This window comes from Microcaecilia unicolor, chromosome 2 (genome assembly GCF_901765095.1).
Source record: "Microcaecilia unicolor chromosome 2, aMicUni1.1, whole genome shotgun sequence".
In the NCBI taxonomy this organism is placed as follows: domain Eukaryota; kingdom Metazoa; phylum Chordata; class Amphibia; order Gymnophiona; family Siphonopidae; genus Microcaecilia; species Microcaecilia unicolor.
In genome coordinates, this window is record NC_044032.1 from 127,990,841 (window position 1) to 128,013,254 (window position 22,414).

Genomic DNA, 22,414 nt, shown 5'->3' on the forward strand with positions numbered 1-22,414 from the left:
AATAGCACTAACTGCTAGGACATGAAGAGCTACAACCTCATGGGTGAAAAGGCAGCAGTATAATTACTACACTGGGCCCTAAAACACACTACCTAATGAAAAACAAAACAAACAAGATCTCTATGCAGAATACCATACCGTGGTCATACATGAAAAACAAAACAAACAAGATCTCTATGCAGAATACCATACCGTGGTCATACATGAAAAACACATGACAACAAATATATCACAAGGGACCAGAGATCAATATGAAGGCAAAAGAACTGAACTAGAGACCTCAAGAAGTCAACTAAAATGGAAAAAATCAGAGATGTGCATTTCCAAAAACTGACATATTCCAATTAATTAATTCAGAATAAACACAGTTTACACCTAATTGTTCAACCACCCTTACGATTCACCTTTGAGTTTAAAAAGCAAACCATGTGCATGTAAGAACTGGATAAATGAATTAAAACAAAATTTAAAGTAAATGCCCTTAATATGTAATACTTGGCCTTTAGATTGTAAGCTCCTTTGAGCTGGGACTGTCCTTCTTTGCTAATTGTACAGTGCTGCGCAACCCTGGTAGCATTTCAGAAATGTTAAATAATAAATAGTAGTAGTACCGTGTTTCCCCAAAAATAGGACCTACCCCGAAAAAAAGACCTACCGGGGTTTTCCTGCAAATTTAAAATATAAGACATCCCCCCTCCCCCCCCCCTCCCCCAAAAGTAAGACCTATCAAACTTTTTTTTTTTAAGCAGAGCCGCCAAGAGCCACCCGAGGTCACCGCCGGGCCCCCCCTCCATCGCTCACGGAACTAACCTGAAGCTCCTTTCACCTTCGCAAGTTCGGATTCAGAGCAGCAGCAGGGAGGGCGGGACACGGAAGGAAGGAGAGGTGTGCCATGCTGCTGCTCCGAATCCGAACTTGCGAAGGTGAAAGGAGCTTCAGGTTAGTTCTGTGAGCGATGGAGGGGGGGCGACCGATGTTTCCCAGAAAATAAGACAGCCCCCGAAAATAAGACCTTGCGCGTTTTGGGGAGGAAAAATAAATATAACAGTGTCTTATTTTCTGGGAAACACAGTAGTAGCAATAATAATGGACTATTCACATAGCAGGCCGCCTGAGCCAACAGATTTATTTTCCACTGAAAATAGTTTAACTTTGTATGGACTTGGTGGCTAACAGTGTGCTAAACTGGACAATGTTGACACATTTAGACTGCCTCTGGACACAACTTCTGCATGAAGGAAGCCCCTACCTCATTATTCAATACCTCTCTGAAATAGCAATAATAAAAAAAAAGGCAAGTGCATTTTTTATAACCACCAGTGCGCATTCCACAAGACAAAAAAGGCGCAAGTTTCCACATCCCATCTTTTTCTTCTGATGTAGGCACAGGGGAAAAAAAAAAAAAAAAAAAAGACATTAAATGCTCCCAGGTCTCAACTTAATTAATATTTTGTATTTTCTTTTAAATTGTAGTTATAAATAGTAAGTGATTTTTAAGCATCAGATTTTCATAACATGATACCTGCCCTAGTGGCCCTTTAGCAGGCGAATACTTCCTCTGCATGAATACAGAGTCCCCATAACCAGACCCTCCAAATAACACAATGACTAACAATTTAGAATTACCCAATACTTCCCCTGTGTACATCCGTCCACCACAATGTCAGCACGTTTGAAAAAACGAGCAAGATCAAATAAAATGTTCCCAACAATAAAGAACAATGCGGATACAGCGGTCCACAGGCCTGCCCGCCCCATCCTGTGTAAAAAAGGATGACCAAAAGCTGCATGGAGAGGGAAAAGTAGACTCACCCAATTGGCTTCAGCCTCTTAACGTTGCCTGTTCTGGTTCTCTGTACCGCTGCCCTTCCTCAATTCTCCGCACCACCAGCAGTATCAGCGAGGCAAGCACACTGCCCCCCTCCCCCCCCCCCGGCAGCTCTCCTTCTGCCGCAGCGTCCCGCCTATGCAGGACAGGAAACTGCAGCAGAGGGAAAGCTTCTGGGCCGCCGAAAATAGCACGCCCACCCCACTGACAAGAATGCTGGCAACCCAGAAAACCGAAGGACAGCAATGCAGGGAGTGGGAGAGCAGCCAGTAGTGCCTAAACACAGGCACTTTACGTCACTGCCCCAAATTATTGGGGGTGCTGGAGCACCCACAGAGTCTGCACCTATGACCTAGCTAAATTTGGATAAGAACCAAAAAGAACCCTCGGCACCTCATGCCAAAAGCCAGGGATGCTATCTGAACCTTACGCAAGTTGAGAGTCATGTACTCATCAAAGCCCTGCTGAAAAAAAAGACAGGATGAGGGGGAATATCAGCCAAGAGGCCCGAGCCCTCAGATCGGCATACACCTGCTCAAATTTCTTCCACACACATGTAAGCCAGGGTGGCTGAAGATCTACATACTTTCAGGAACAGTGACTACAACTTGAGAATAACCCAAGTTAAACACTGCCTCTCCAGAACTAAGCTATAAGCCAAAAGGGATCCAGATCCTCCAGAAATACTGGACCATCACAAAGGTGGCCTAGAGCTTGATCGGAGCCACATATTAAAAAGGGCAGTACAGCCAGTGTGGAGCCACTAAAATGACTAGAAAGGGATGCTTTGCAATCCTGCAGAGAACTTGAACAACAGTCAAGGGGGAACACATACAAAGACTCCTGCTGAGGCCAAGCTCGAATCAATGCACCTTTCACCAGCCTTCCTTCCTTCCTTTCACTGAAGGTGGCAGGGCACATGGCATTCCTCCACTCCAACTAGCTAACCCCAGCAACCTGACCTACAACTGGAAGGCAGTAAGATTCAGCTCCCACTCAAATGGATCCAGCATTTGATAACAGAGCAAAGTCTGCTTACATCTTTTCTGTGCAAGCTGCAGAAGGCACTAGGAAATTTTCCATCCATGCATATGATTTGACTTCCAGGGTTACTTCTGCAGCTCTGGTGCCCCACCCCCATTTGCTGACACAAGCTACCACCCAGCATTGTCTGACCTCACATGACAGCATTCCCCTAAAAACTGGGAAGGAAATAAAAGGAAAGCAAACGGCCCTCGATTCCAGTTGATTTATTGACGTTGCTTCCTAAGCCAACCAGCAAGCCAGGCTACATGATTAAGGAAGCACCCTATCTGGGGTCCGTCACCACAACCATCTAGTCTGAAGAATCTAGAGAACCCCTTTCAAACGGCGACTGGTCTGCCAAGAGAGAGTTGTTCCTCGAGGAACATGGAAGAGAAAATCTGATGTTGAAATTCTGTGACTCGGGGACCAGAAGGACAACAGGGCACACTGTAAAGACTGCATGTGTGCTCTTACCCAAGACACCACTTCCAAGATTTATCTTCAACTTTTGGATTTCATGGTGACAATCCCGGGCCCTCAGCACCTGCAGGGAAAAAAAACCACCTCCACTGATTCAAGTTTGAACACTTGAGTCAATATGACTTTTCCTAACTTGGTGCTGAATAGAAGCTCCAGGTACTGCAAGACTTGGGTTGGAACCAAATGACTTGATGCAGTTCACAACCCAACCAAGACTCTAGACAACCCGCTGCACTGCTACACAAGAGGCTGCTTCCGAGTTCACTTGAATCAAACATCATACAGATAATGATGACCTCCTTACACGAAGATAGAAAAAAAAAAAATATATATATATATATATATCAAGCCACCATGACCATAAGGTTTGAGGAGCTGTAGCTAAACCAAAAAGGAGGCCCAAATTGATGTCAGACCAGACAAAGCAGCTAAGGAACTTCCTGCTCGACTTGATGTAAGTAGGCTTCTGAAAGAAATAAAGATGTCAAAAGTTTCCGACTGTACTAATGTGATGACTGACCTAAGAGTTTCCATAAAGAAATGGGGAATTTGAAGAGTGAAAGAGATCCAATATAATGGTTCCTGAGAAGGAGTGAAATAGTGACCAGAACACTGCTCTAGAACAGGTTCTACTAAGCTGAGGAACAGTAAACAAGTATAAGTCAACTGCACCCCCTTGCTTGTTTTTGGATAAGAACCTCAGGGAGAAATCATAGAGGTGCCAGAGACAGGTTCTGCAAAACTCCAGAGCTTAACCCTTACAAACATCCTAAGAACCGACTGGACCGAAGTCACTAAGACAAAGGAGCAGGAAAAGTCAAACCACCCACTTGAATCTCCGAAGAGCAAGCCTACAACCCTTCACTGGTGACCTTTACTAGTTGAGAAGGAATGGCCACTGTCCCTGCTCCTCAAAAGGGCTGACTCCCAAGAAGTCTTGCTCCAAATACACAAGCAGAGGAACCCTTATGAGCATACTGCCAACAAGACCAGTCTCTGGAATGATTCCTAGGACCAGAAGCCTGAGGAGTGACTTGCTGGATTCCCCTAAGTTTTTAACCAGCTTCTCCAAGGTTTCACCAAACAATAGGCCCCCCTTTGAAGGGGAAGGGAAGGGAAATGGGACTTGATATACCGCCTGTGTTTTTTTGCAACTACATTCAAAGCAGTTTACATAGTATATTCAGGGACTTATTTTGTAGCACGGGCAATAGAGGGTTAAGTGACTTGCCCAGAGTCACAAGGAGCTGCAGTGGGAATTGAACTCAGTTCCCCAGGATCAAAGTCCACTGCACTAACCACTAGGCCACTCCTGAAAAGGAGCTTCATCCACCAACTAATTATGGCGCATAGCTAACATAGGCAACCAAAGCTGCAACTGAGCAAGTGGAAATCCTGATCAGATCATAAAGGATACCTGCTTAAAAAAAAAAAAAAAAAAACTGCCCCTGCCACCAATCTAGCCACCTTGAGAGAGGATAGGAGCTGTTAAACAAGCCACACCTAAAATTACCTCAGGACTACTTTTTTAATTTTTATTTCTAATTTTATTTACATTACAAGTTAACACACTTGATATGAAAAATGATACTAATACAAGAAAAAATATATCATAGGATATTTCCAACACCTTATCAATTAAATATCTTATTAGATCATATAAGTCCACAATATGGGAGTCCATGATCAAATCCTGGAGAAATAAAAGGAAAATTTATAATAAACTTAAATCGAGAGGTATACGTTTACAAGCTTTCAATTACAATCTTATGCGGCCTTCTTAGTTGTTAAAAATGAGGACAATTGCGACAGATCAAGATATACATATTTTACCGATTGATAGGTAACCAAGCACTTGCAAGGATACTTCAAATAAAAAGTTCCCCCAATCTGTATTGTTTCCTGTTTCAGTTGAAAAATTTTCTGTCTACGCCTTTGTGTCTCTCAAGCCAAGTCTGGAAATACTCGAACCAAAATACCTTTAAATAATTTATCTCTTACTTGAAAAAATGTTTTAAGTATCCAGGTCTTATCTGTATGTAACACGAACGTTACTAACAAAGTAGATGGTGTCACTTGCTCTGAATCAGATGTTTCTAGGATAGCCAAAACATCTAATGGCTGTCCTTGCGTTTGTAAATTCCTTTCAGGTTTTTTGGGAATGTAAAAGATCTGTGCCACTGGAGGAATAAAATCTTCATTTATATTCAAAATCTCTTTACAGTAAGATTTTATCATTGCCCTTGGAGAAATCAGCGAATAAAAAGGAAAATTTATAAAACGTAGATTGTTGCCTCGACAGACATTCTCAAGAAACTCTGATTTCCTCCTCAGGCTCATCAAATCTTTAATCACCGTCGTTTGCACAGTTTCTATTTGTTGAATTTCCTTCTCAACTTTATTCATCTGTGATGACAGGGTCTTAATTTCAGAGTCCATTTCTTTCACTTTCCCTTCAATAACCACTATTTTTTCTTTCATCTGGTTTATTTGGGGGCATAAAGCCTTACCCAATTCCGCTATTAACATCCATAAAGTATCTAATGTTACTTCCACAGGTTTTTTTTTTTAAAGTTGTTAATAAAGTATCCAGTTGCTCACCAACTCGTATCATTTTCTCCGACACTACTGCTCCTCTATCCTCCTCTGTTGATCTTAAAACAGGGTGTGCAGTTAAAGATGGGGTTAAAATACTCCCGCTTTCTTCCGATATTTGTAGAATTGCCTCTAGTCCTGAAGATCCCGCTAACACCTCGGTATTCGGGTCAACTGGGGCCGATATCGGAGAACTGCTAAACACCGGTTGAGGAGGTGGCTCGCGTCCATCGGGGCTTAAGGTGGTATCCGGCCCAATGCTCCGCTCGCTAACTCCACTCGCAGCTTCAGCTTGCAGGCCGCTCACTGACGGCTTTGCCGAGCTTGCGCCCCTCTGTATATACTGGGTAATCAATCCCGAAGGGGCAGAGGTCCTTTGCTGCTGGGAGGCAGCAGCGACAGCTCGTCCTCTCCTTTTCAGCATTTTTAGAAACAAAAGGAAAAGTCTCAGCAGAAACAGAGGGAAGCTCAAACGCGTCCTCCTCGATCGGCGGCCATCTTGGACTCCCTCAGGACTACTTTTATTTAAAGAGTCCCTGACGGAAGACTGGAGGTGGGAGTAAGAAAGAAAAAGCACAGTACAGACTCACCCTAACACCAAGAGGTGCTGGGTGCCACTGCCAGACCCCTTGCAACTGAGAAAGCTCACATGTTCAGGAGCATCGACAAGAAAAATGCTTCACACTCCACTGAAGAAAAAGATCGTTGAAGAACTCTTGGAAGTACTGACTGCAACTACCACAGAACAATCCTGCATGAGTCTGACCTGCACCATCCGCTGGAGGCAGAGAAATACTAAAGAGTTCTGGAATATACCATTCCTTATACTGGCGATATCCTCTCTGCTTGTACCAGTACGCAACACCAGTTGGGACTGATCTAGCAGGATAAGGAAACAAATTTAATTTCAATACCAAATAGTTTCCACTAAGACTAGGGTCTTTTACGAGGCTATTCTTTTTGTGGAATTCCTTGCTCTCTGTGCTGTGAAAAGACTTCCAGAGAAGGAGAGATCCTCACTTGTAAGAATTTGTTTAGAAATTGTTTTTTTTATACTTGGGGAAAGGTAAACTTAGAAATTAAATAAGTAACCTCAGGGATTTTAAGTTACTCTGCACACTTTAAAAAAAAGTTTAAGGAATAGTTTTTCTTAGAATATAAAAGTTGCTGTTATAGTTCCATAGGCTAGTATTTTATGGGGGGGGGGGGGGGGGGGGCGCTATTCTACAGTTATTATACTTTCAATATAAAGTACAGCTAATAAGCACAAGAAGCCTCAGGTTTTTTTAGACTATAATCTCTTGAATAAGTACACACAGGAAACCCAATACACTAAGCATTTAACTCTCAAAAAGGAGGAGACTATTATAAAATGAAGAGCATGGTTCAAAAAAAAAAAAACCACACCTTAGAGCAGGTGCAAAGGTCATTTACATCAGGCATGGATGCTATTCAAAAACACCATTCTGGAAGCCCAGACCACATATATTCCATGTATTAAAAGAGGAAGGAAGGCCAAACAACAGATGGCATGCTTAAAAAGTGAGGTGAAGGAAGTTATTAGAGATAAAAGAAAATCATTCAGAAGATGGAAGAAGGATCTGATTGAAAAAATAATAGGAAACAGCATAAGGAATGGCAAGTCAAATACAAAACGCTGATAAGGAAGACAAAGAGACTTTGAAAAAAAGAAGATTGCGATGGAAGCAAAATCACATAGTAAAAATTTCTTTATTTATATTAGAAGGAAAAAGCCAGTAAAAGGAATCAGTAGAACCGCTAGATGACAGAGGGGTAAAAGGGGCACTCAGAGAAGACAAAGCCATAGCAGAGAGATTAAATTAATTCTTTGCTTCAGATTTCACCAAGATATGGGAGAGAGATCGGTGCCAGAAATAGTATTCAATGCTCATGAGTCAGAAAAACAAACAAATCTCTGTAAAAGGGCAATTTGACAAACTGAAGAGTAGCAAAAATCACCTGGAGGAAGAGTGAAAAATGAACTTGCAGAGCTATTGTCAGCAATATGTAATTTATCTTTAAAATCAAACACGGTACCAAATATTGGAGGATGGACAATGTTGATGCCAATTTCTAAAAAGGGTTCAAGCCGATTTGGGAAGTTAAGAGACCAGTGAGCCCGAAGTCGGTGCCAGGCAAAACTGTAGAGACAATTATAAAGAACAAAAATTACTGAGTATAATAAGCATGGATAAATGAGAAAGCCACATGGATTTCGTCAAGAAAAGTCTTGCCTCACCAATCTACTACATTTCTTTGAAAGGGTGAGCCAGTACTGTGTTACCTGGATTTTCAAAAAAGGCACATGAAAGACTCCTGAGGAAATTAGAAAGTCATGGGATAGGAGATTATGCCCTATTGTGGATTAGAAACTGGTTAAAAAGTAAGGAAGGGCAATTAGGGGGTCTTTTACTAAAGCTTAGCTCGAGTTACCTGCAGCATAGTCCATTTTATGGGCCCTGCTGTAGAGAACTCAAGCTAAGCTTTAGTGAAAGTCCCCCTTAACATGTTAACGCTATTAATGTGTTGCTTTAGTAAATGACCCCTTAATACACTAACGCTATTAATGTGTTATTTTAACAAAAGTGGTACTTTTTAATACTTTTTTTTTTACACAGACCTTCCCCTTCTCCCCCATTTACCTTAATAAAATCTGGAGCCTGAGCCCAGCTGCTGATGTGAACATGGGGAGAGGGAGGCGGTTCTGCATAAACAAGGGGGGAAAAAAAAAAAAGAATTGGGGGGCATGACAGAATCTTGAGTGAAGGCTGGATAGGAGGGCATGACAAAGAAACAGAGGGGGAGAGAGAGGATTGTGTTAACAGGAGAGAGCCAGTAGGAAAGGGCGAGAGAAATGCCCAAAATGCATGCCTTGATTAAGCACAATTTATCATGCGATTAAAATTTGTAGATGAGTGGTTAATCATGGCTGGAATTCGCGCTCGTTGCCCATCCCTACTTAAAAGATGGGAAACAGAGCAAGGATAAATGGTCAGTATTCTCAATGGAGAATAGTAGATACTAAGGGACTGCTGGTTTTTAAAAGTTATAAATTATCTAGAGATGAGATTAACTAGTGAGGTAATTAAAATTGCAGAGAACACAGAGTTATTAAATCACAAGAGGATTGTGAAAAATTGCAAGACCACCTTACGAGACTGGTAGGCTAGTCATTCAAATGGAAGATGACGTTTAATGTGAGCAAGTGCAAAGTGATACATGTGGGAAAGAGGAACCCAACTATAGCTATGTAATGCAAGGTTCCACATTAAGAGTCACCACCCAGGAAAAGGATTTAGGCTGTGGCGTCGATACGATGAAACCCTCTGCTCAGTGTGCAGCGGAGGCTAACAAAAGCAAGTAGAAGTTATTAGGAATGGAATGGAAAACAAAAGTAAGAATGTTATAATGCCTTTGTATCGCTCCATGGTGCGGCTGCAGCTCAAATACTTTCTGCAATTCTGGTCACTACATCTCAATTACAAAAAGGTACAGAGAAGGGCAACAAAAATGATAAAGGAGCTGGGATGACTTCCTATGAGGAAAGGCTAAAGCGGCTAGGGCTCTTCAGCTTGAAGAGACAGCTGAGGGGAGATATGATAGATCTCTGTAAACTACTGAGTGGAATGGAACAGGTAGAGGTACATTTCTCGTTTACCAAGTCCCGCCTTCTGACGTCATTTCCTCTTTCCGCGAGGGCGGGACTCTGAGGGAACGAACTAGAAGGGAAGGCTAGAGATGGGCAGGGCTTTCAAAAACACGGCCGCTTCGACGGAGGTAGATCAGGGGAGCGAGGAGAATCTCACACACTCTCTCTCTCACAGACACACTCGCACCCAGTCTCACTCACTTTCTGTCACACACACACACTCGCACATTCATTCTCTCTCTCTCACATACTCTCTATCAAACATACACACTCCGAGGAAAACCTTGCTAGCGCCCGTTTCATTTGTGTCAGAAACGGGCCTTTTTTACTAGTTTATAATAAAGCAATCTTTTTTTATATTTAAATCTGTTTATTGATGTAGTATATAAAACATGTATACATAATATCCAACAAATAACCTTCAACTACAACAGTCAGCTTGCAATCCGTCCACATACATCAAATCATTTTCTTCTTTTATCCCCGACCCCCCCTCCCCCCGCCCTCCCTTCCTTTTGGTTTATATATCAACATTTTATTGATCGTAATTATGTGCTTATTGCAGACAACAAACAAATCTATAATACAAGGTGTATATGTATAATTCCTTATACAGTGTAACTTATCTACCATCAAACTTTCTAGTTTCTCCCCCCACTCTCCCATCCTCCCTCTTACAACACATAACTTCTTGTGTATATCCGTTACCGTTACATATCACAGAAACCAGAACTACACCCTCAGCTTACAACAGAAATATATCATCTATAACTTCTCCCGTTATTGTAGTCACTAACCGTTGTATACCTTCCTCCTCAACTTGCTCCCCCCCCCCCCCCCCACCCCCCACCCCATCTGAGAGCCCAAAATTGCTGTTTTACTTATTTTGGCTTGCATCCCTCCTCATGTGACCCCTTGTGCCTCCTCTCTCCCATATATGCCTTTTGAGTTCCCCTCAGAGCTTGTTGAATATTAAGCTGCGAGCTTTTGGTGCCAGTGATTGTATATAAGGCTCCCAAACAGCTAGAAATGCCTTTCGCCTCTTGGGGGAAGACCCTACTCCCCTACGTTCCATCAGGAGGAGATCGTGGAGCTTGTTCCTCCAATGCCAAAAGTCTGGTGGAGACTCATTCGTCCAGACGCCCATTATGATCTTTTTCCCCACCAGGCTTGCCCTGCGAACGAGCTGCTGGGTCCCCTTACCATGAAGCCTGAATACCTCATATTTGTCCAGTAATATTCCCTGGGGCGAGAATGGGATCCGCATGCGCACCAGAGATTCAAGATATTGGAATATCTGCTTCCAGAAAGCTTGAGTCTTGTGGCACGTCCAGAGAGCGTGCCCCAACGTGCCTTCCCCCTGCCCGCATTTCTGACATAACGGGTCTGGGACCCCCCCAAACCTAAATAATTGGTTTTTGGTCATATATGCCCTGTACATGATTCTGTATTGGCATTCCCGTAAGCCCGCATTTACTGAGATCTGAGGGACACGAGCTATCAGTTTGCGAAAATCTAGTTTTAAGTGCGGTTGCCCCAGATCTCCTGCCCATCTTTGACAGACAGCAGACGTGTCTCTCTCTCCTTCCAGCTCCCCGAAAGCTCTTTGCAAACTTGAAACTGTCAGCCTGTCTCCTGTAATCTTTCCAAAGAAGGCCCTAAGCTTCCTGCCGTGACCACTCCCTAATTTACTGTGGTCCAAGGACCCAACATAGTGCGCTAGCTGATTGTATGCAAATATGTGGTTCATACTTATACCTACTCCCAAAGCACCCAAGGACAGGATCTTCCCTCCTGCGTCTAGCACATGCTCCAGTCTCGTGATCCCCAGCATCGCCCATCTATGAAATATTTTGTTCTCTGTACCGGGGCCGAATTGTGGGTTATCCTGCAACGGCAATAAATCCGAAATATCTGCCTCCAAGCCCCATTTCTTATTCAAATCTCTCCACACCTCCCTCAAAGGGCCCAGAAGTACACTGTGACGAATATAGGCCGGTACCATTTTCCCATCCCCATGCAATAGGTAGTGCGGGTGGAATGGTTTAAAGAAATCATACTCCATACTACGTGGTGTATAGTCTTGCCTACCTAGCAACCAGTCCCCCAAATGTCTCAACAGGCAGGCCTGATTGTATCTACGAATATTTGGAAGGCCCAAACCTCCCTCTTTCCAGGAACCCATGAGTAAATTCAGTGGCATTTTTGGTTTCGCATTCTTCCACACAAATCTCCTCAGGTGTCCGTGTATCTGTTTTAGATCTCTGCATCTAAGTCGCAAGGGGAGTACCTGGAGCGTGTATAGCCACCTCGGAAATTCCACCATGCGAAATAAATGTATCCGCCCGTGCAATGTTAGTGGTAGCGCCCCCCACCTAATTAGTCTACTTTTCATTTTATCTAGCAAGTTAGTGAAGTTTAGGTGGTATAACAGGGAGGTTTTCATAGCAATCTTAACTCCCAAGTATGGAATAAATTCCGAAGCCCACTTGAGTGGGAATCCGGCTCCCCATTCTGTCTTTACACTTTCATGAGCTGTGAGTGCCACCGATTTAGAGTAATTTATTTTAAACCCTGCAAAGTCACCGTACTCCTGAAACAGTTCCAATAGGGCACGTAGCGATCGACCGGGATGAGTAATATGTACCAATATGTCGTCCGCAAATGCAGACACTTTAAACATGGAAGATCCCCATCTTACCCCCTCCACCTCCGGGTGAGACACGATTTCCCTAATCAATGGGTCCAGGGCGAGCACAAACAGCAACGGGGACAGGGGGCACCCTTGTCGGGTGCCTCTTCTAATCTTAAACTGCGCCGACTGTTCCCCGTTAATCCACATGAATGCCTGTGGGTTTGAATAGAGTGCCCCCACTGCCATTCGAAAGTGACCTTCCACCCCTACTTTTTCCATTAGTGTAAACACAAAATTCCATACGACACGATCAAAGGCCTTCTCTGCATCAAAGCTGACCAGCATAGAAGGCCTTTTTTGCCTTTCCATAATCTCTAGGGATGCCAAGAGTGCCCGGACATTGCTCCCAACCGATCTTCCTTTTACAAATCCCACCTGCGGGGCTGCGATCAAGTCTGGCAGAACCCTTGCCAGACGATTAGCCAGGATTTTTGCGTAAATTTTTACATCACAGTTTAATAGGGAGATGGGCCTGTATGACCCTACCTCTGTGCTGTCCTTCCCTGGCTTTGGTAGCACTATCACTTTTGCTACATTCAATGCTTCAGACATTACCCCAGTGGTTGCCATCTCATTATAGAGTTTTAACAATGGTGGTGTCACCTGTTCCTGGACTAACTTGTAGTAGGCTATAGTGTACCCATCTGGCCCTGGTGCTTTTTGAATTTTGCTCTGCTGGAGTGCCAGCATCAGTTCGCCTTCCATTATGGGGCCGTTTAGGTACTCTTTCTGAGACTCTGATATCTGTGGCAGGGCTTGATTGCTTAAATAAAGCGTACTATCTTGCATAATCTCTGTGGGCTCCCTATATAATTTTTCATAATACCTCTTGAAACAATTTGCAATGTCTTTTGATTCCCTGAGAGGTCGGCCATCCTCGTCCTTGACTTCCAAAATACCCTGACACCCCCGTTTTCCCCGTATCAGTCTCCCTAATAATGCCCCAGCTTTATTGCCATGAATGAAATATTGGTATTGGTAATATTTGTGTGACTTTACCGCCCTCTGGTGCAGTAATTCATTCAGCGCTTTTTGGGATGCTAGTAGTGCTCCCTTCTCCTCCGATGACATGCGTGCCCCACACCTAACCCTCTGGTAACGAACTTCTTTCTCCAGTCTGATGATCTCCTTATCTCTCGTTTTCTTAGCTCTGGCCCTATATGCAATGATTTCCCCCCGTATCACCGCCTTAGATGTTTCCCAATACAAACTGGGCTGGCACTGATGTTGTTTATTGTATTCCGCATATTCCATCCATTTTTCATGTAGATATGCCTTAAAGTGTGGGTCCCAAAATAACTCAAAAGGGAATCTCCAACTGCCCCCTCCCTCCCTCTTCCCTGGTCTCTCCAGCAGTATCCAAATGATAGAGTGGTCTGATACTTCACTCGGCCCTATTTCTGCTGTTGTTACCTTTGGGAAATAATAAAGCAATCTTTAAAAGCATGCCACTTGGTATCAATCATATCTCAAACTGTCTAATAGACAAAGCATTCTATTTCTATGTATTCAGCCTCTTAAAACACTCTTTAAAGATGTACATTTCCAAAGGCATTCTTAGGTGACAGCACAAGCATTCTCCTTTACCCTGTACAACACAAACAGCCAATGGCCGTTCCTGCACTAAGCCAAGGTCTGGAACTATAACTACAGCCTTTGGGTAGCACCGAATTGCTGGTGGAACTATGGAGTTAAGGCTACTCCGGGACACATATGGTGGGGGTGTCCCAAATTCAAAGCCTTTTGGAAAGTATACAATTTTGGATCAAATGGCTTACTTGGTTATTGGTTCCTTGGGATCTTTTTGTTTATTAAAGAAATACTGGGCTTCAAACTAGCACAAATAAGATTAGCTACATACAGAATGTCTTACAAAATTGACACTTGCTGCAAGCTGGAAAGATGTTGATGTCCCCTTGCTGCAGAAGTGGTGGGACAAATTGAATTATTTATATCAAATGGAAAAACTGACATCTTAATGCACAAAAATTATGGCGCAATGGAACAAATTATGGTGACAACTCAGAGTTCTTGCTTTTGGTTAACAACTGGAAAGGACATAAAAGATGTGAGCTAATGGTACCTAGAGGGCAGAGGAGGGAATCAGGTAGTAGGATTTAAGAGGAGGAGGTTGGGATCTGTTTGATTGTATTTAAACTATAAAACTGAACATCTGAAAAGAGCTGCCTGTGCAAGTGGTAAAAGCTATAACCAAAAATTGGGCATGTTGTATACTGGGTAAGTGGATATACTTTGATGCTCTGCAATTTGGATTTTGTAGTACCATTGTACTTTTTCAAGCTCTGGTTTATTTAACTCCTTTAAATAAAATAACTATGGACATTAGAATAGCCATAATGGGTCAGATCAATAGTCTATTTAGCCCTGTAATCTGTTTCCAAAAGTGGACAATCCAGGTCACAAGTACCTGGCAGAAATCCAAATAGCAAAACTCCATGCTACCAATCCCAGGGCAAGCAGTTTCCCCATGTATCTCAATGGCAGACTAAGGACTGTTCCTCCAGGAACTTGTACAAACATTTTTCAAACCCAGAGCTTCAAAGAATTTAAACAGGCCAAAAGACATTTGCTCTAGATTTCCACTTCTTAATGTAGAATAAAGGCAATAACACTTGGCATGCACTGCACAAGCTAGGATAAGAGATGTCTTCAGAAGTTTAAGGAAGAGGAGGAGAATCAGAAAAGATACTTATAGAATGTTTTGAGAAGATCCTTTCCCTCGCCCCTAGAGGTGCAAAAAAAAACTGAGCCCCCTAGGGACAGAGAAAGTACCTGTATATAATGTGTACAGAGCTGCATACGTCTAGTAGCGCTATAGAAATTAGTAGTAGTATCTACAGAATTTTCAAGCCAAGTCTGAAAATATTACCATTGGGAAGATGGAGATAAATGCATTGCGATTCAAGACCATGCGGTAAAGGGTCACTATATGACCAGGGAAGAACAAAGTTACTACCGAGTTGATATACTAGAACTGGTAGATTCTTGCAATGGCCTTTGACAAAGCCAATGAACTACTTCAGCATGAATACATAGGGTTGTTCAACAAACCTAATGCAACTGAAAACAAGGGAGTCATTAACCATTACAATCATTTCTATTTTCTAAACATATAAATTTGGTGAGATGGGGGTTAGGGGCCTAAGAAACTAGACCCCCAAAATCTCATCACTGAAAAACCTTGTGCACGGCTTCCATTAATTAAAACTGCCTTTCCAAAATGACATTAAAGGTGATAACTACATTCATTGCTGATTACTTTACCAGATAAATATCAAAAAATATCTCTGTATCAATCACTGCACCAAAACCCCAACCTGTCAAGTATTATAAGTATTTCCAAATGCCTCAGACAGCTATCCTATCATTTCTTTGTTATATTTCTCCAAGTCCAATAAAGCAGCAGGACAAAAAGACATTTTATTTTTCACATTCTACAGGCAAAGACTACTGATGCTAAATATTTCATGGGCACATTTTACTTTTCAGTACACTATAAGGTAGACAGAGTCCAGCCAAGCTGACTAGGTTAATCTATATTTAATATCAGAACACATTATAATCTACTTTCCTGTATTCCTAGAAGCAGGTGGTAATGCAGTGGTTCCCAAACTGTGGTTTGGGTCTTTTTCACTAGATTATGTCCCAGAAACAGGGCTGTTCACTCTCCCTCTAGACCGCCATAGTGACATATGCCTAATAGCAGTCAACATGGGACCCCAGTCAGTGAATGCTCACTATCCCTGCCCCCTCCTCCTGTATGGGCTTCCCATTAAACTGGAAAACCATGCAGAATACAGGGGTCTGAACACACACTCAAGCACAGGACCTTGTGCTGAGTGCTAATACTGTTTTTTGGGTTTTTTTTGTTACATTTGTACCCCACGCTTTCCCACTCATGGCAGGCTCAATGCGGCTTACATGGGGCAATGGAGGGTTAAGTGACTTGCCCAGAGTCACAAGGAGCTGCCTGTGCCTGAAGTGGGAATTGAACTCAGTTCCTCAGCTCCCCAGGACCAAAGTCCACCACCCTAACCACTAGGCCATGTTGCTACCACTACCTTCAAGTTTTGGTAAGGAAGCAGTGAATGAAAACAAAATAACACCTTTTCCATCCTCATTTGGGATGACGCGTATTTAAGTGCTAAAACAGGGACATATTGGACAAAGGTTTGAAAGCACTAGGTTAAAGATCCCTCCTCTCAGTACCCTTCTCCACCACTGCCAACTCCAGGCTCCACCCATTCTGCCTGCCTCACCCTATGCCTGGAACAACCTTCCTGAGCCCTTAGGTCAAGCCCCCTCCCTGCCCATCTTCAAGTCTCTGCTTAAAGCCCACCTCTTCAATGCTGCCTTCGGCACCTAACTCTTACCTTCAGGATATCCAGACTGCCCCAATTTGACTGCCCCTATCGAATTGACTACTCACTTGTCCTTTAGATTGTAAGCTCTTTGAGCAGGGCCTGTCCTTTTATGTTAAATTGTACAGCGCTGCGTAACCCTAGTAGCGCTTTAGAAATGTTAAGTAGTAGTAGTACTAGGTTAAAGATAACCTAACAAGTGAAATACCTGACTAATGCAGCAATTTGTAAAAGATATTTACAGTAAGTAGGCACTACATGTTAACATAATTAGTAACAAATCCCACTGCATAAATGGGAACTGTGGCAAAATACCAGTAATGATATTAGCATGCATCAACGCAGTAGCACACAGTACATAAAACTTCAACTAGGTTATATTTATATAGGCCTACCACATCTAAATGTAAAAAGCAAGCCAAGGCTCCCTTTGTCCTCTGAAAATAAGAAAATTCAGGTACTGTGTAATGTAATCTGGTTTAAATGGAGCACAGATAACCCAGAAAATTATATAGATCATTCAGGACTAAAAAAAAATACAAAAATTGAATTGGTGGGCGGCATGTCCTTAAGTCATTAATTTAGTAATGGTGAAACGAAAAGCCTGAAAAGTGTCCACCATAGCAACAGCGCACTGACTAGGACGAATGCGTTCCACCACGTGCTGCTGCTCTTCCAAGGAAGCAGACAATTAAGAAGAAAACTGGGCCCGTCGCGCCTTCTTACTAGTTAGAAACACAGTCCTGAACAGTTTTAACACTAGGAAATATTGTACAACCAAGCAAATGCTAACGCGCCGCAGTATGCAAAATTTACACTTTGTTCTGGGCTTGCAACAAATAAACTATATATGTGCAAATACAAATACTCTTTTTACTTTCAATTTCTCTCTCTACAAGCTGAGATCTCGGCCGGCTCGGTCCCCCAAGCGCAAGGCCTAGTGCTCTGGGAGCAGAGCAGGTCCCGGACATAGGCAGCGCAGCTCCCGCCAGTACCGGGCCTTCTCTCTTCACCCCCGTACAAAATCCCGGCCGCCGCCATGCAGTTTCATTGTTCACTTCGGCACAAAGACAAAACCTCCGCAGGGAAGTCAAACACCGTGGGGTTGGGAGGGGGGGTGCAGGGACCCAACGGAGATCGCAGCTCTGAAGCACCCTTCTCCCACCCAGCACGTCACAGCGCGGGGCTGGCCGCACTCCAACCCGGGGCTCGAGTTCACGCGGCAGGCCTCAGAGCTCGCTCTGGCGGGAGCAACAGTAGAAAGGATACTTGTTGAACGGATCGCTGGGTGGACGTGTCCGGAGACTGTGATTCCTTTAGAAGCTGTAAAATTTGCTGGAGTCCTTGCTCGTCGGGTTTCCACTCATACTCCATCTTGGTTTGCTGCAAAACCAAAAGAAAAAAAAAAAAATCAAAGACCTGGAAAGACGAATTAAACGTTACTAGAAATAAAAGGCCAGCGCCAAAACGCTTCGCTCAGTACATTCCCTGTCGCACAGCCCTGACTGAAATACACTTTTCCGGTAAGCGCTCAACTACTTGCCTTTTTGTGTCTGGAAAGAATACTTTTACCGGCTATCCTCACTGTAAATGAAACACAGACTCCTAAGCATGGAGCGGAGCCGACACTGAGAAGCACTGGCAGGGCAGCCCAGCAGCAGCGCCGAATATGCAATCTCCTGGTCTCGAGAGCGGCCCCCAAACACAGCCCTCTAGGTCCTAGTGCCTGGCCAGCTCACATGCACAAGGAAGACAGCACCTCCAGTCCTCCCTGCATTCACCTCTCCCGGCCACAAACCGAAACCAGAGCACTGCCTTTTCCTAGAAGCACTGGACTGGACAGCTTCTTCAAAAAGCTTTACTCTTGGCAGACGGCATTAATGTGGCAACTTGCTAGCAGTGCTCTTAATTACTAATAAAGTTGTTGTATTTGTTGGGGGGGTGGGGGAGTCAAAAATGTTCACCAACAGAGGTCAAATGTTACACTAAAATTGTCTGAACGCTTTTAGTCCATTCTGTATGGCCTGATCATTAACGTTCCTACTTATACACAAGACCTTTCCAGCAGTAATTTTGGAGAGTGTAGCTTTAAAGACTAAAGGTTATAATTCAACTTTCATACCTACTGTCCTTAACCTCTTTCCTGAGAATGCCAAATTGTTAATATTTTTATGATGTTCATGCTAGCTAGCTTCACCAAGAGTAACAGCTTTTTCTTTAAAAAAAACAATGCAGCTTTCAGACAGTAGCAATCTCAATTCCAAGATTCTCTCCAGCGGTGGTAATTTTGGTTCGGGCACCTTAGTCATAAGAAAAATGCGTCCAAGAGAAGGACGCCCATCACAAAATCTGAAGAAAAAAACCATCCACATGTTCGTCAGGGACATCCTTTTTTTTTTTTTTTTTTTGAGTGAAGGACATCCAAGTGTTAGGCACTTGAAAGGATGTCCCTGACGAGCACTTGGACGGTTTTTTTTTTCTTCCGATTTTTTGCGATGGCCGTCCTCTTCTGCATGGGTCACGCTCACAGCAGCCCCAAGAGGTGGAGACCTCCCGTTAGGTTTTCCACGGTGCATGGGATTGGAAAACGGCTGTACATCTGCCTTGCATGTGCATTATAATACTAATTAGCTCATTTGAATTCCGTTTTCATTAGCTCCTACCATAACAGGAAAATAGCCCTAGATCCCTGGTGAGGTGAATGGTTATTTATTTAGCTATCAAACCATTAAGACAATCTTCTTGTCTTCTTAATCAGTGGCACAGCCGGACCTTCAATTGAGGGGGGGGGGGTGCTGAGGCCAAGGTGGGTGCACAAAATTTTGCTTCACCCGGCTCTCCCATGCTGCTCTCCGTACCCCTCCACTTACAGCCCCCAACTCAACCTTTAACTAACTGAGCTGGTGGGGATCCCCAAGCCCCCCACCAGTGGAAGAGGTCCTCACTTGGCAGCCAGAAACTCCCTAACGCTAGCAGTCAGCAGCACTTTGCATGGGTCACCATTGCACTGCACCTTCTTCCATGCATATGCTTAGCTTTTGCACATGCAAAAAAACAAGCATGAGCAGGTGGGGCCAGGGAAGCGGCGGCCCATGGAAAGAGTCACTGACCACAAGCATTTGGGAGAGAGAGAGCAGAGCCAGGTGCATGGAAGCAAATCAATCAAGGAGCCTGCAGCCAGTCAAGTGTGCGTGTCGACGGGACCCTGCGCAGCCTGAGGACGCCGCTTGCGTTGAGGTAGGGGACATGACAGTACCCCCAACGTAAGGACCCCCCTCTGCCTAGGTCCGGGTTTGGATGGGTAGCGGGTATGGAACTCCCGGATCAATTCAGGTGCAATGACATTGGCAACGAGCTCCCAGGAATTATCCTCGGGACCAAAGTGCTTCCAGGATAGCAAAGAGAACAGCCATCCCCTTTGACATTTGGAGTCCAGAACCTCATTAATCTCAAATTTAGGACCCGGCTCGGAATCAGGAACGATGATCTTCTTTGACTCAGGGTGCCATTTTGAGGTCAAGAATGGCTTTAGCAGGGACATGTGGAAAGCGTTGTGGACCTTGAGATTACCTGGTAACTGGAGACGATAAGTGAGGGCTCCCACCCAAGATCGTACTGAAAAGGGTCCAATGTATCAGGGTGAAAACTTGAAGGAGAGTAATCGGAGTCTCAAGTATTTGGTACTAAGCCAAACTTTTTGTCCAGGTTGAAAGGTCGGAGCAGACCACCTCTTACGATCTGCGAAAAGCTTGTATCTAGCAGCGGCTCGCTGAAGATGTTGGACCCTGCTCCAAATGTCCCGGATATCAATGAAGGTCTGTTGGAGCTGAGTGAGACTTGAGTCTGAGGGATCGGAAGTGGTAGTCGTTAGTGGCGCCAGTATACTGTAAAAAATGGTGACAGTACGAGAGGCAGTGTGGAGACCGTTGTTATAGGCGAATTCTGCCCAGGGGAGTAACGTGGACCAATCATCCTGTCGGTTATTAGAATACATTTGCAGGAAGGCCTTGAGAGTTTGATTCACCCGTTCCACCATTCCATTGGTCTGTGGGTGGTATGGGGATGAAAAATGGGTGGTGATGCCAAAAGCAGAACACAGTGCTCTCCAGAACCTAGACCTGAATTGAGATCCCCAATCACTTATGATCCGGAGAGGTAGACCATATAAACAAAAAATATGCTGGATGAAATTCTTGGCAAGAGTAGTGGCCGAGGGGTGAGATTTCATGGGAATGAAATGGGCCATACGGGAGAATCGATCCACCACTATCCAAATGACCATATGTGACCTTGGGACGGTGGTAAATCAGTAACAAAGTCCATGGATACTTCCTGCCAAGGGAGCTGTGGAACTGGCAGTGGCTGTAAGAATTCCCACGGCTTGCCAGGAGAGGATTTGTTTCGGGCACAGATGGGACAGATGGAAACAAAATGTAACACATCCTGAGCCATGCGTGGCCACCAATAGTACTGAGATTAAATGAAAAGTCTTGCGGAATCCAGAGTGACCAGCAAACGTGGAGGAGTGTCCCCATTTGAGAACCTTCTTCCTGGACTGGGGTGGAACAGAAGTCTTCGTGCTGGCGGAAGAAACTACAGTTGTGGAGGCAACACAGACAGGATTAAGCATGGGGTAGGATTCCTCGGGTTCTTCAGGAGGGTTGAAGGCCCTGGATAACGCATCAGCCTGAATACTCTTTTCAGCAGGTCAAAGAAAAGAGACCAGCGTGCCTGTCGCAGGTTTAGTCTCTTAGCATCCTGAAGGTATAGGAGATTCTTGTGGTCAGTGATTACTGTGATGGGGTGCAAGGCCCCCTCCAGGAGATATCGCCATTCCTGGAGAGCCAATTTAAGGGCCAACAATTCCCGGTCCCCAATGGTGTAGTTACGCTCTTCCGGAGAAAATATTTTGGAAAAAAAGAAACAGGGATTACGCTTGCCAGAGTCTGAGGTTTGAGACAGAACAGCCCCTGCCCCCAGCGAAGAGGCATCCACCTCTAAAATGAATGTTTTTTTGATATCCGGGCTTCGAAGCACAGGAGCAGAGAAAAAGGCTTGCTTTAAGGTGTCCAGTTCCTCACATCAGCACCCTTCCTGGTCAGTGCAGTAAGAGGGGCAGTGATAAGGGAATATTGATGGATGAACTGCCGGTAGTAGTTAGCAAACCCCAAAAAACGTTGCAAGGCCCGGAGACCCTGTGGCATGGGCCAATCCCGGATGGCTCGGAGTTTGGTGGGGTCCATTTGGAGCCCCTCTGAAGAGACGATATATCCCAAGAATGGAACAGACCATTGATGAAACGAACACTTCTCTAGTTTGGCAAAGAGACGGTAGTCTCGGAGGCGTTGGAGAACGATGCGGACATGACGAGGGTGGTCTTGAAGAGAAGCAGAAAAAAAACAAAATATCATCCAGGTAAACTATGACTGAGGAGTACAGGAGATCTTGAAAAATTAAGTTAATGAATTCCTGAAAGACCGCAGGTGCGTTACAAAGGCCAAATGGCATGACTAGATATTCGAAATGTCCTTCATGGGTATTAAAGGCGGTCTTCCATTCGTCCCCATGTCGGATTCAAACCAGATTGTAGGCACCTCGGAGATCCAGCTTGGTAAAGATTGATGCTCCCTGCAGACGGTTGAAAAGTTCTGGAATCAGAGGGAGCGGATACCGGTTCTTAATGGTTAGACCCCGGTAGTCTATACAAGGTCGCAGAGAGCCGTCCTTCTTGGTTACAA

The 22,414-nt window shown here is 44.1% G+C and overlaps 1 protein-coding gene across 2 annotated transcripts in view; it reads right to left on the bottom strand.

Moving 5' to 3' along the window:
* The window catches only part of TNPO1 (transportin 1), a 541,716-nt gene that overhangs the window by 496,704 nt on the left and 22,598 nt on the right, over positions 1-22,414 (bottom strand). Inside the window, exons 1-2 of one of the 2 annotated variants that reach the window (XM_030193300.1) lie at positions 18,220-18,403; positions 17,946-18,059 (exon numbers count right to left, since the gene is read on the bottom strand). In XM_030193300.1, coding sequence (XP_030049160.1) covers positions 17,946-18,050 — 105 coding nt within the window. In that variant the 5' untranslated portion in view covers positions 18,051-18,059; positions 18,220-18,403. Of the gene's footprint in view, positions 1-17,945; positions 18,060-18,219; positions 18,404-22,414 lie in introns of those variants that run through there. The other variant, XM_030193299.1, reaches the window with a different exon arrangement.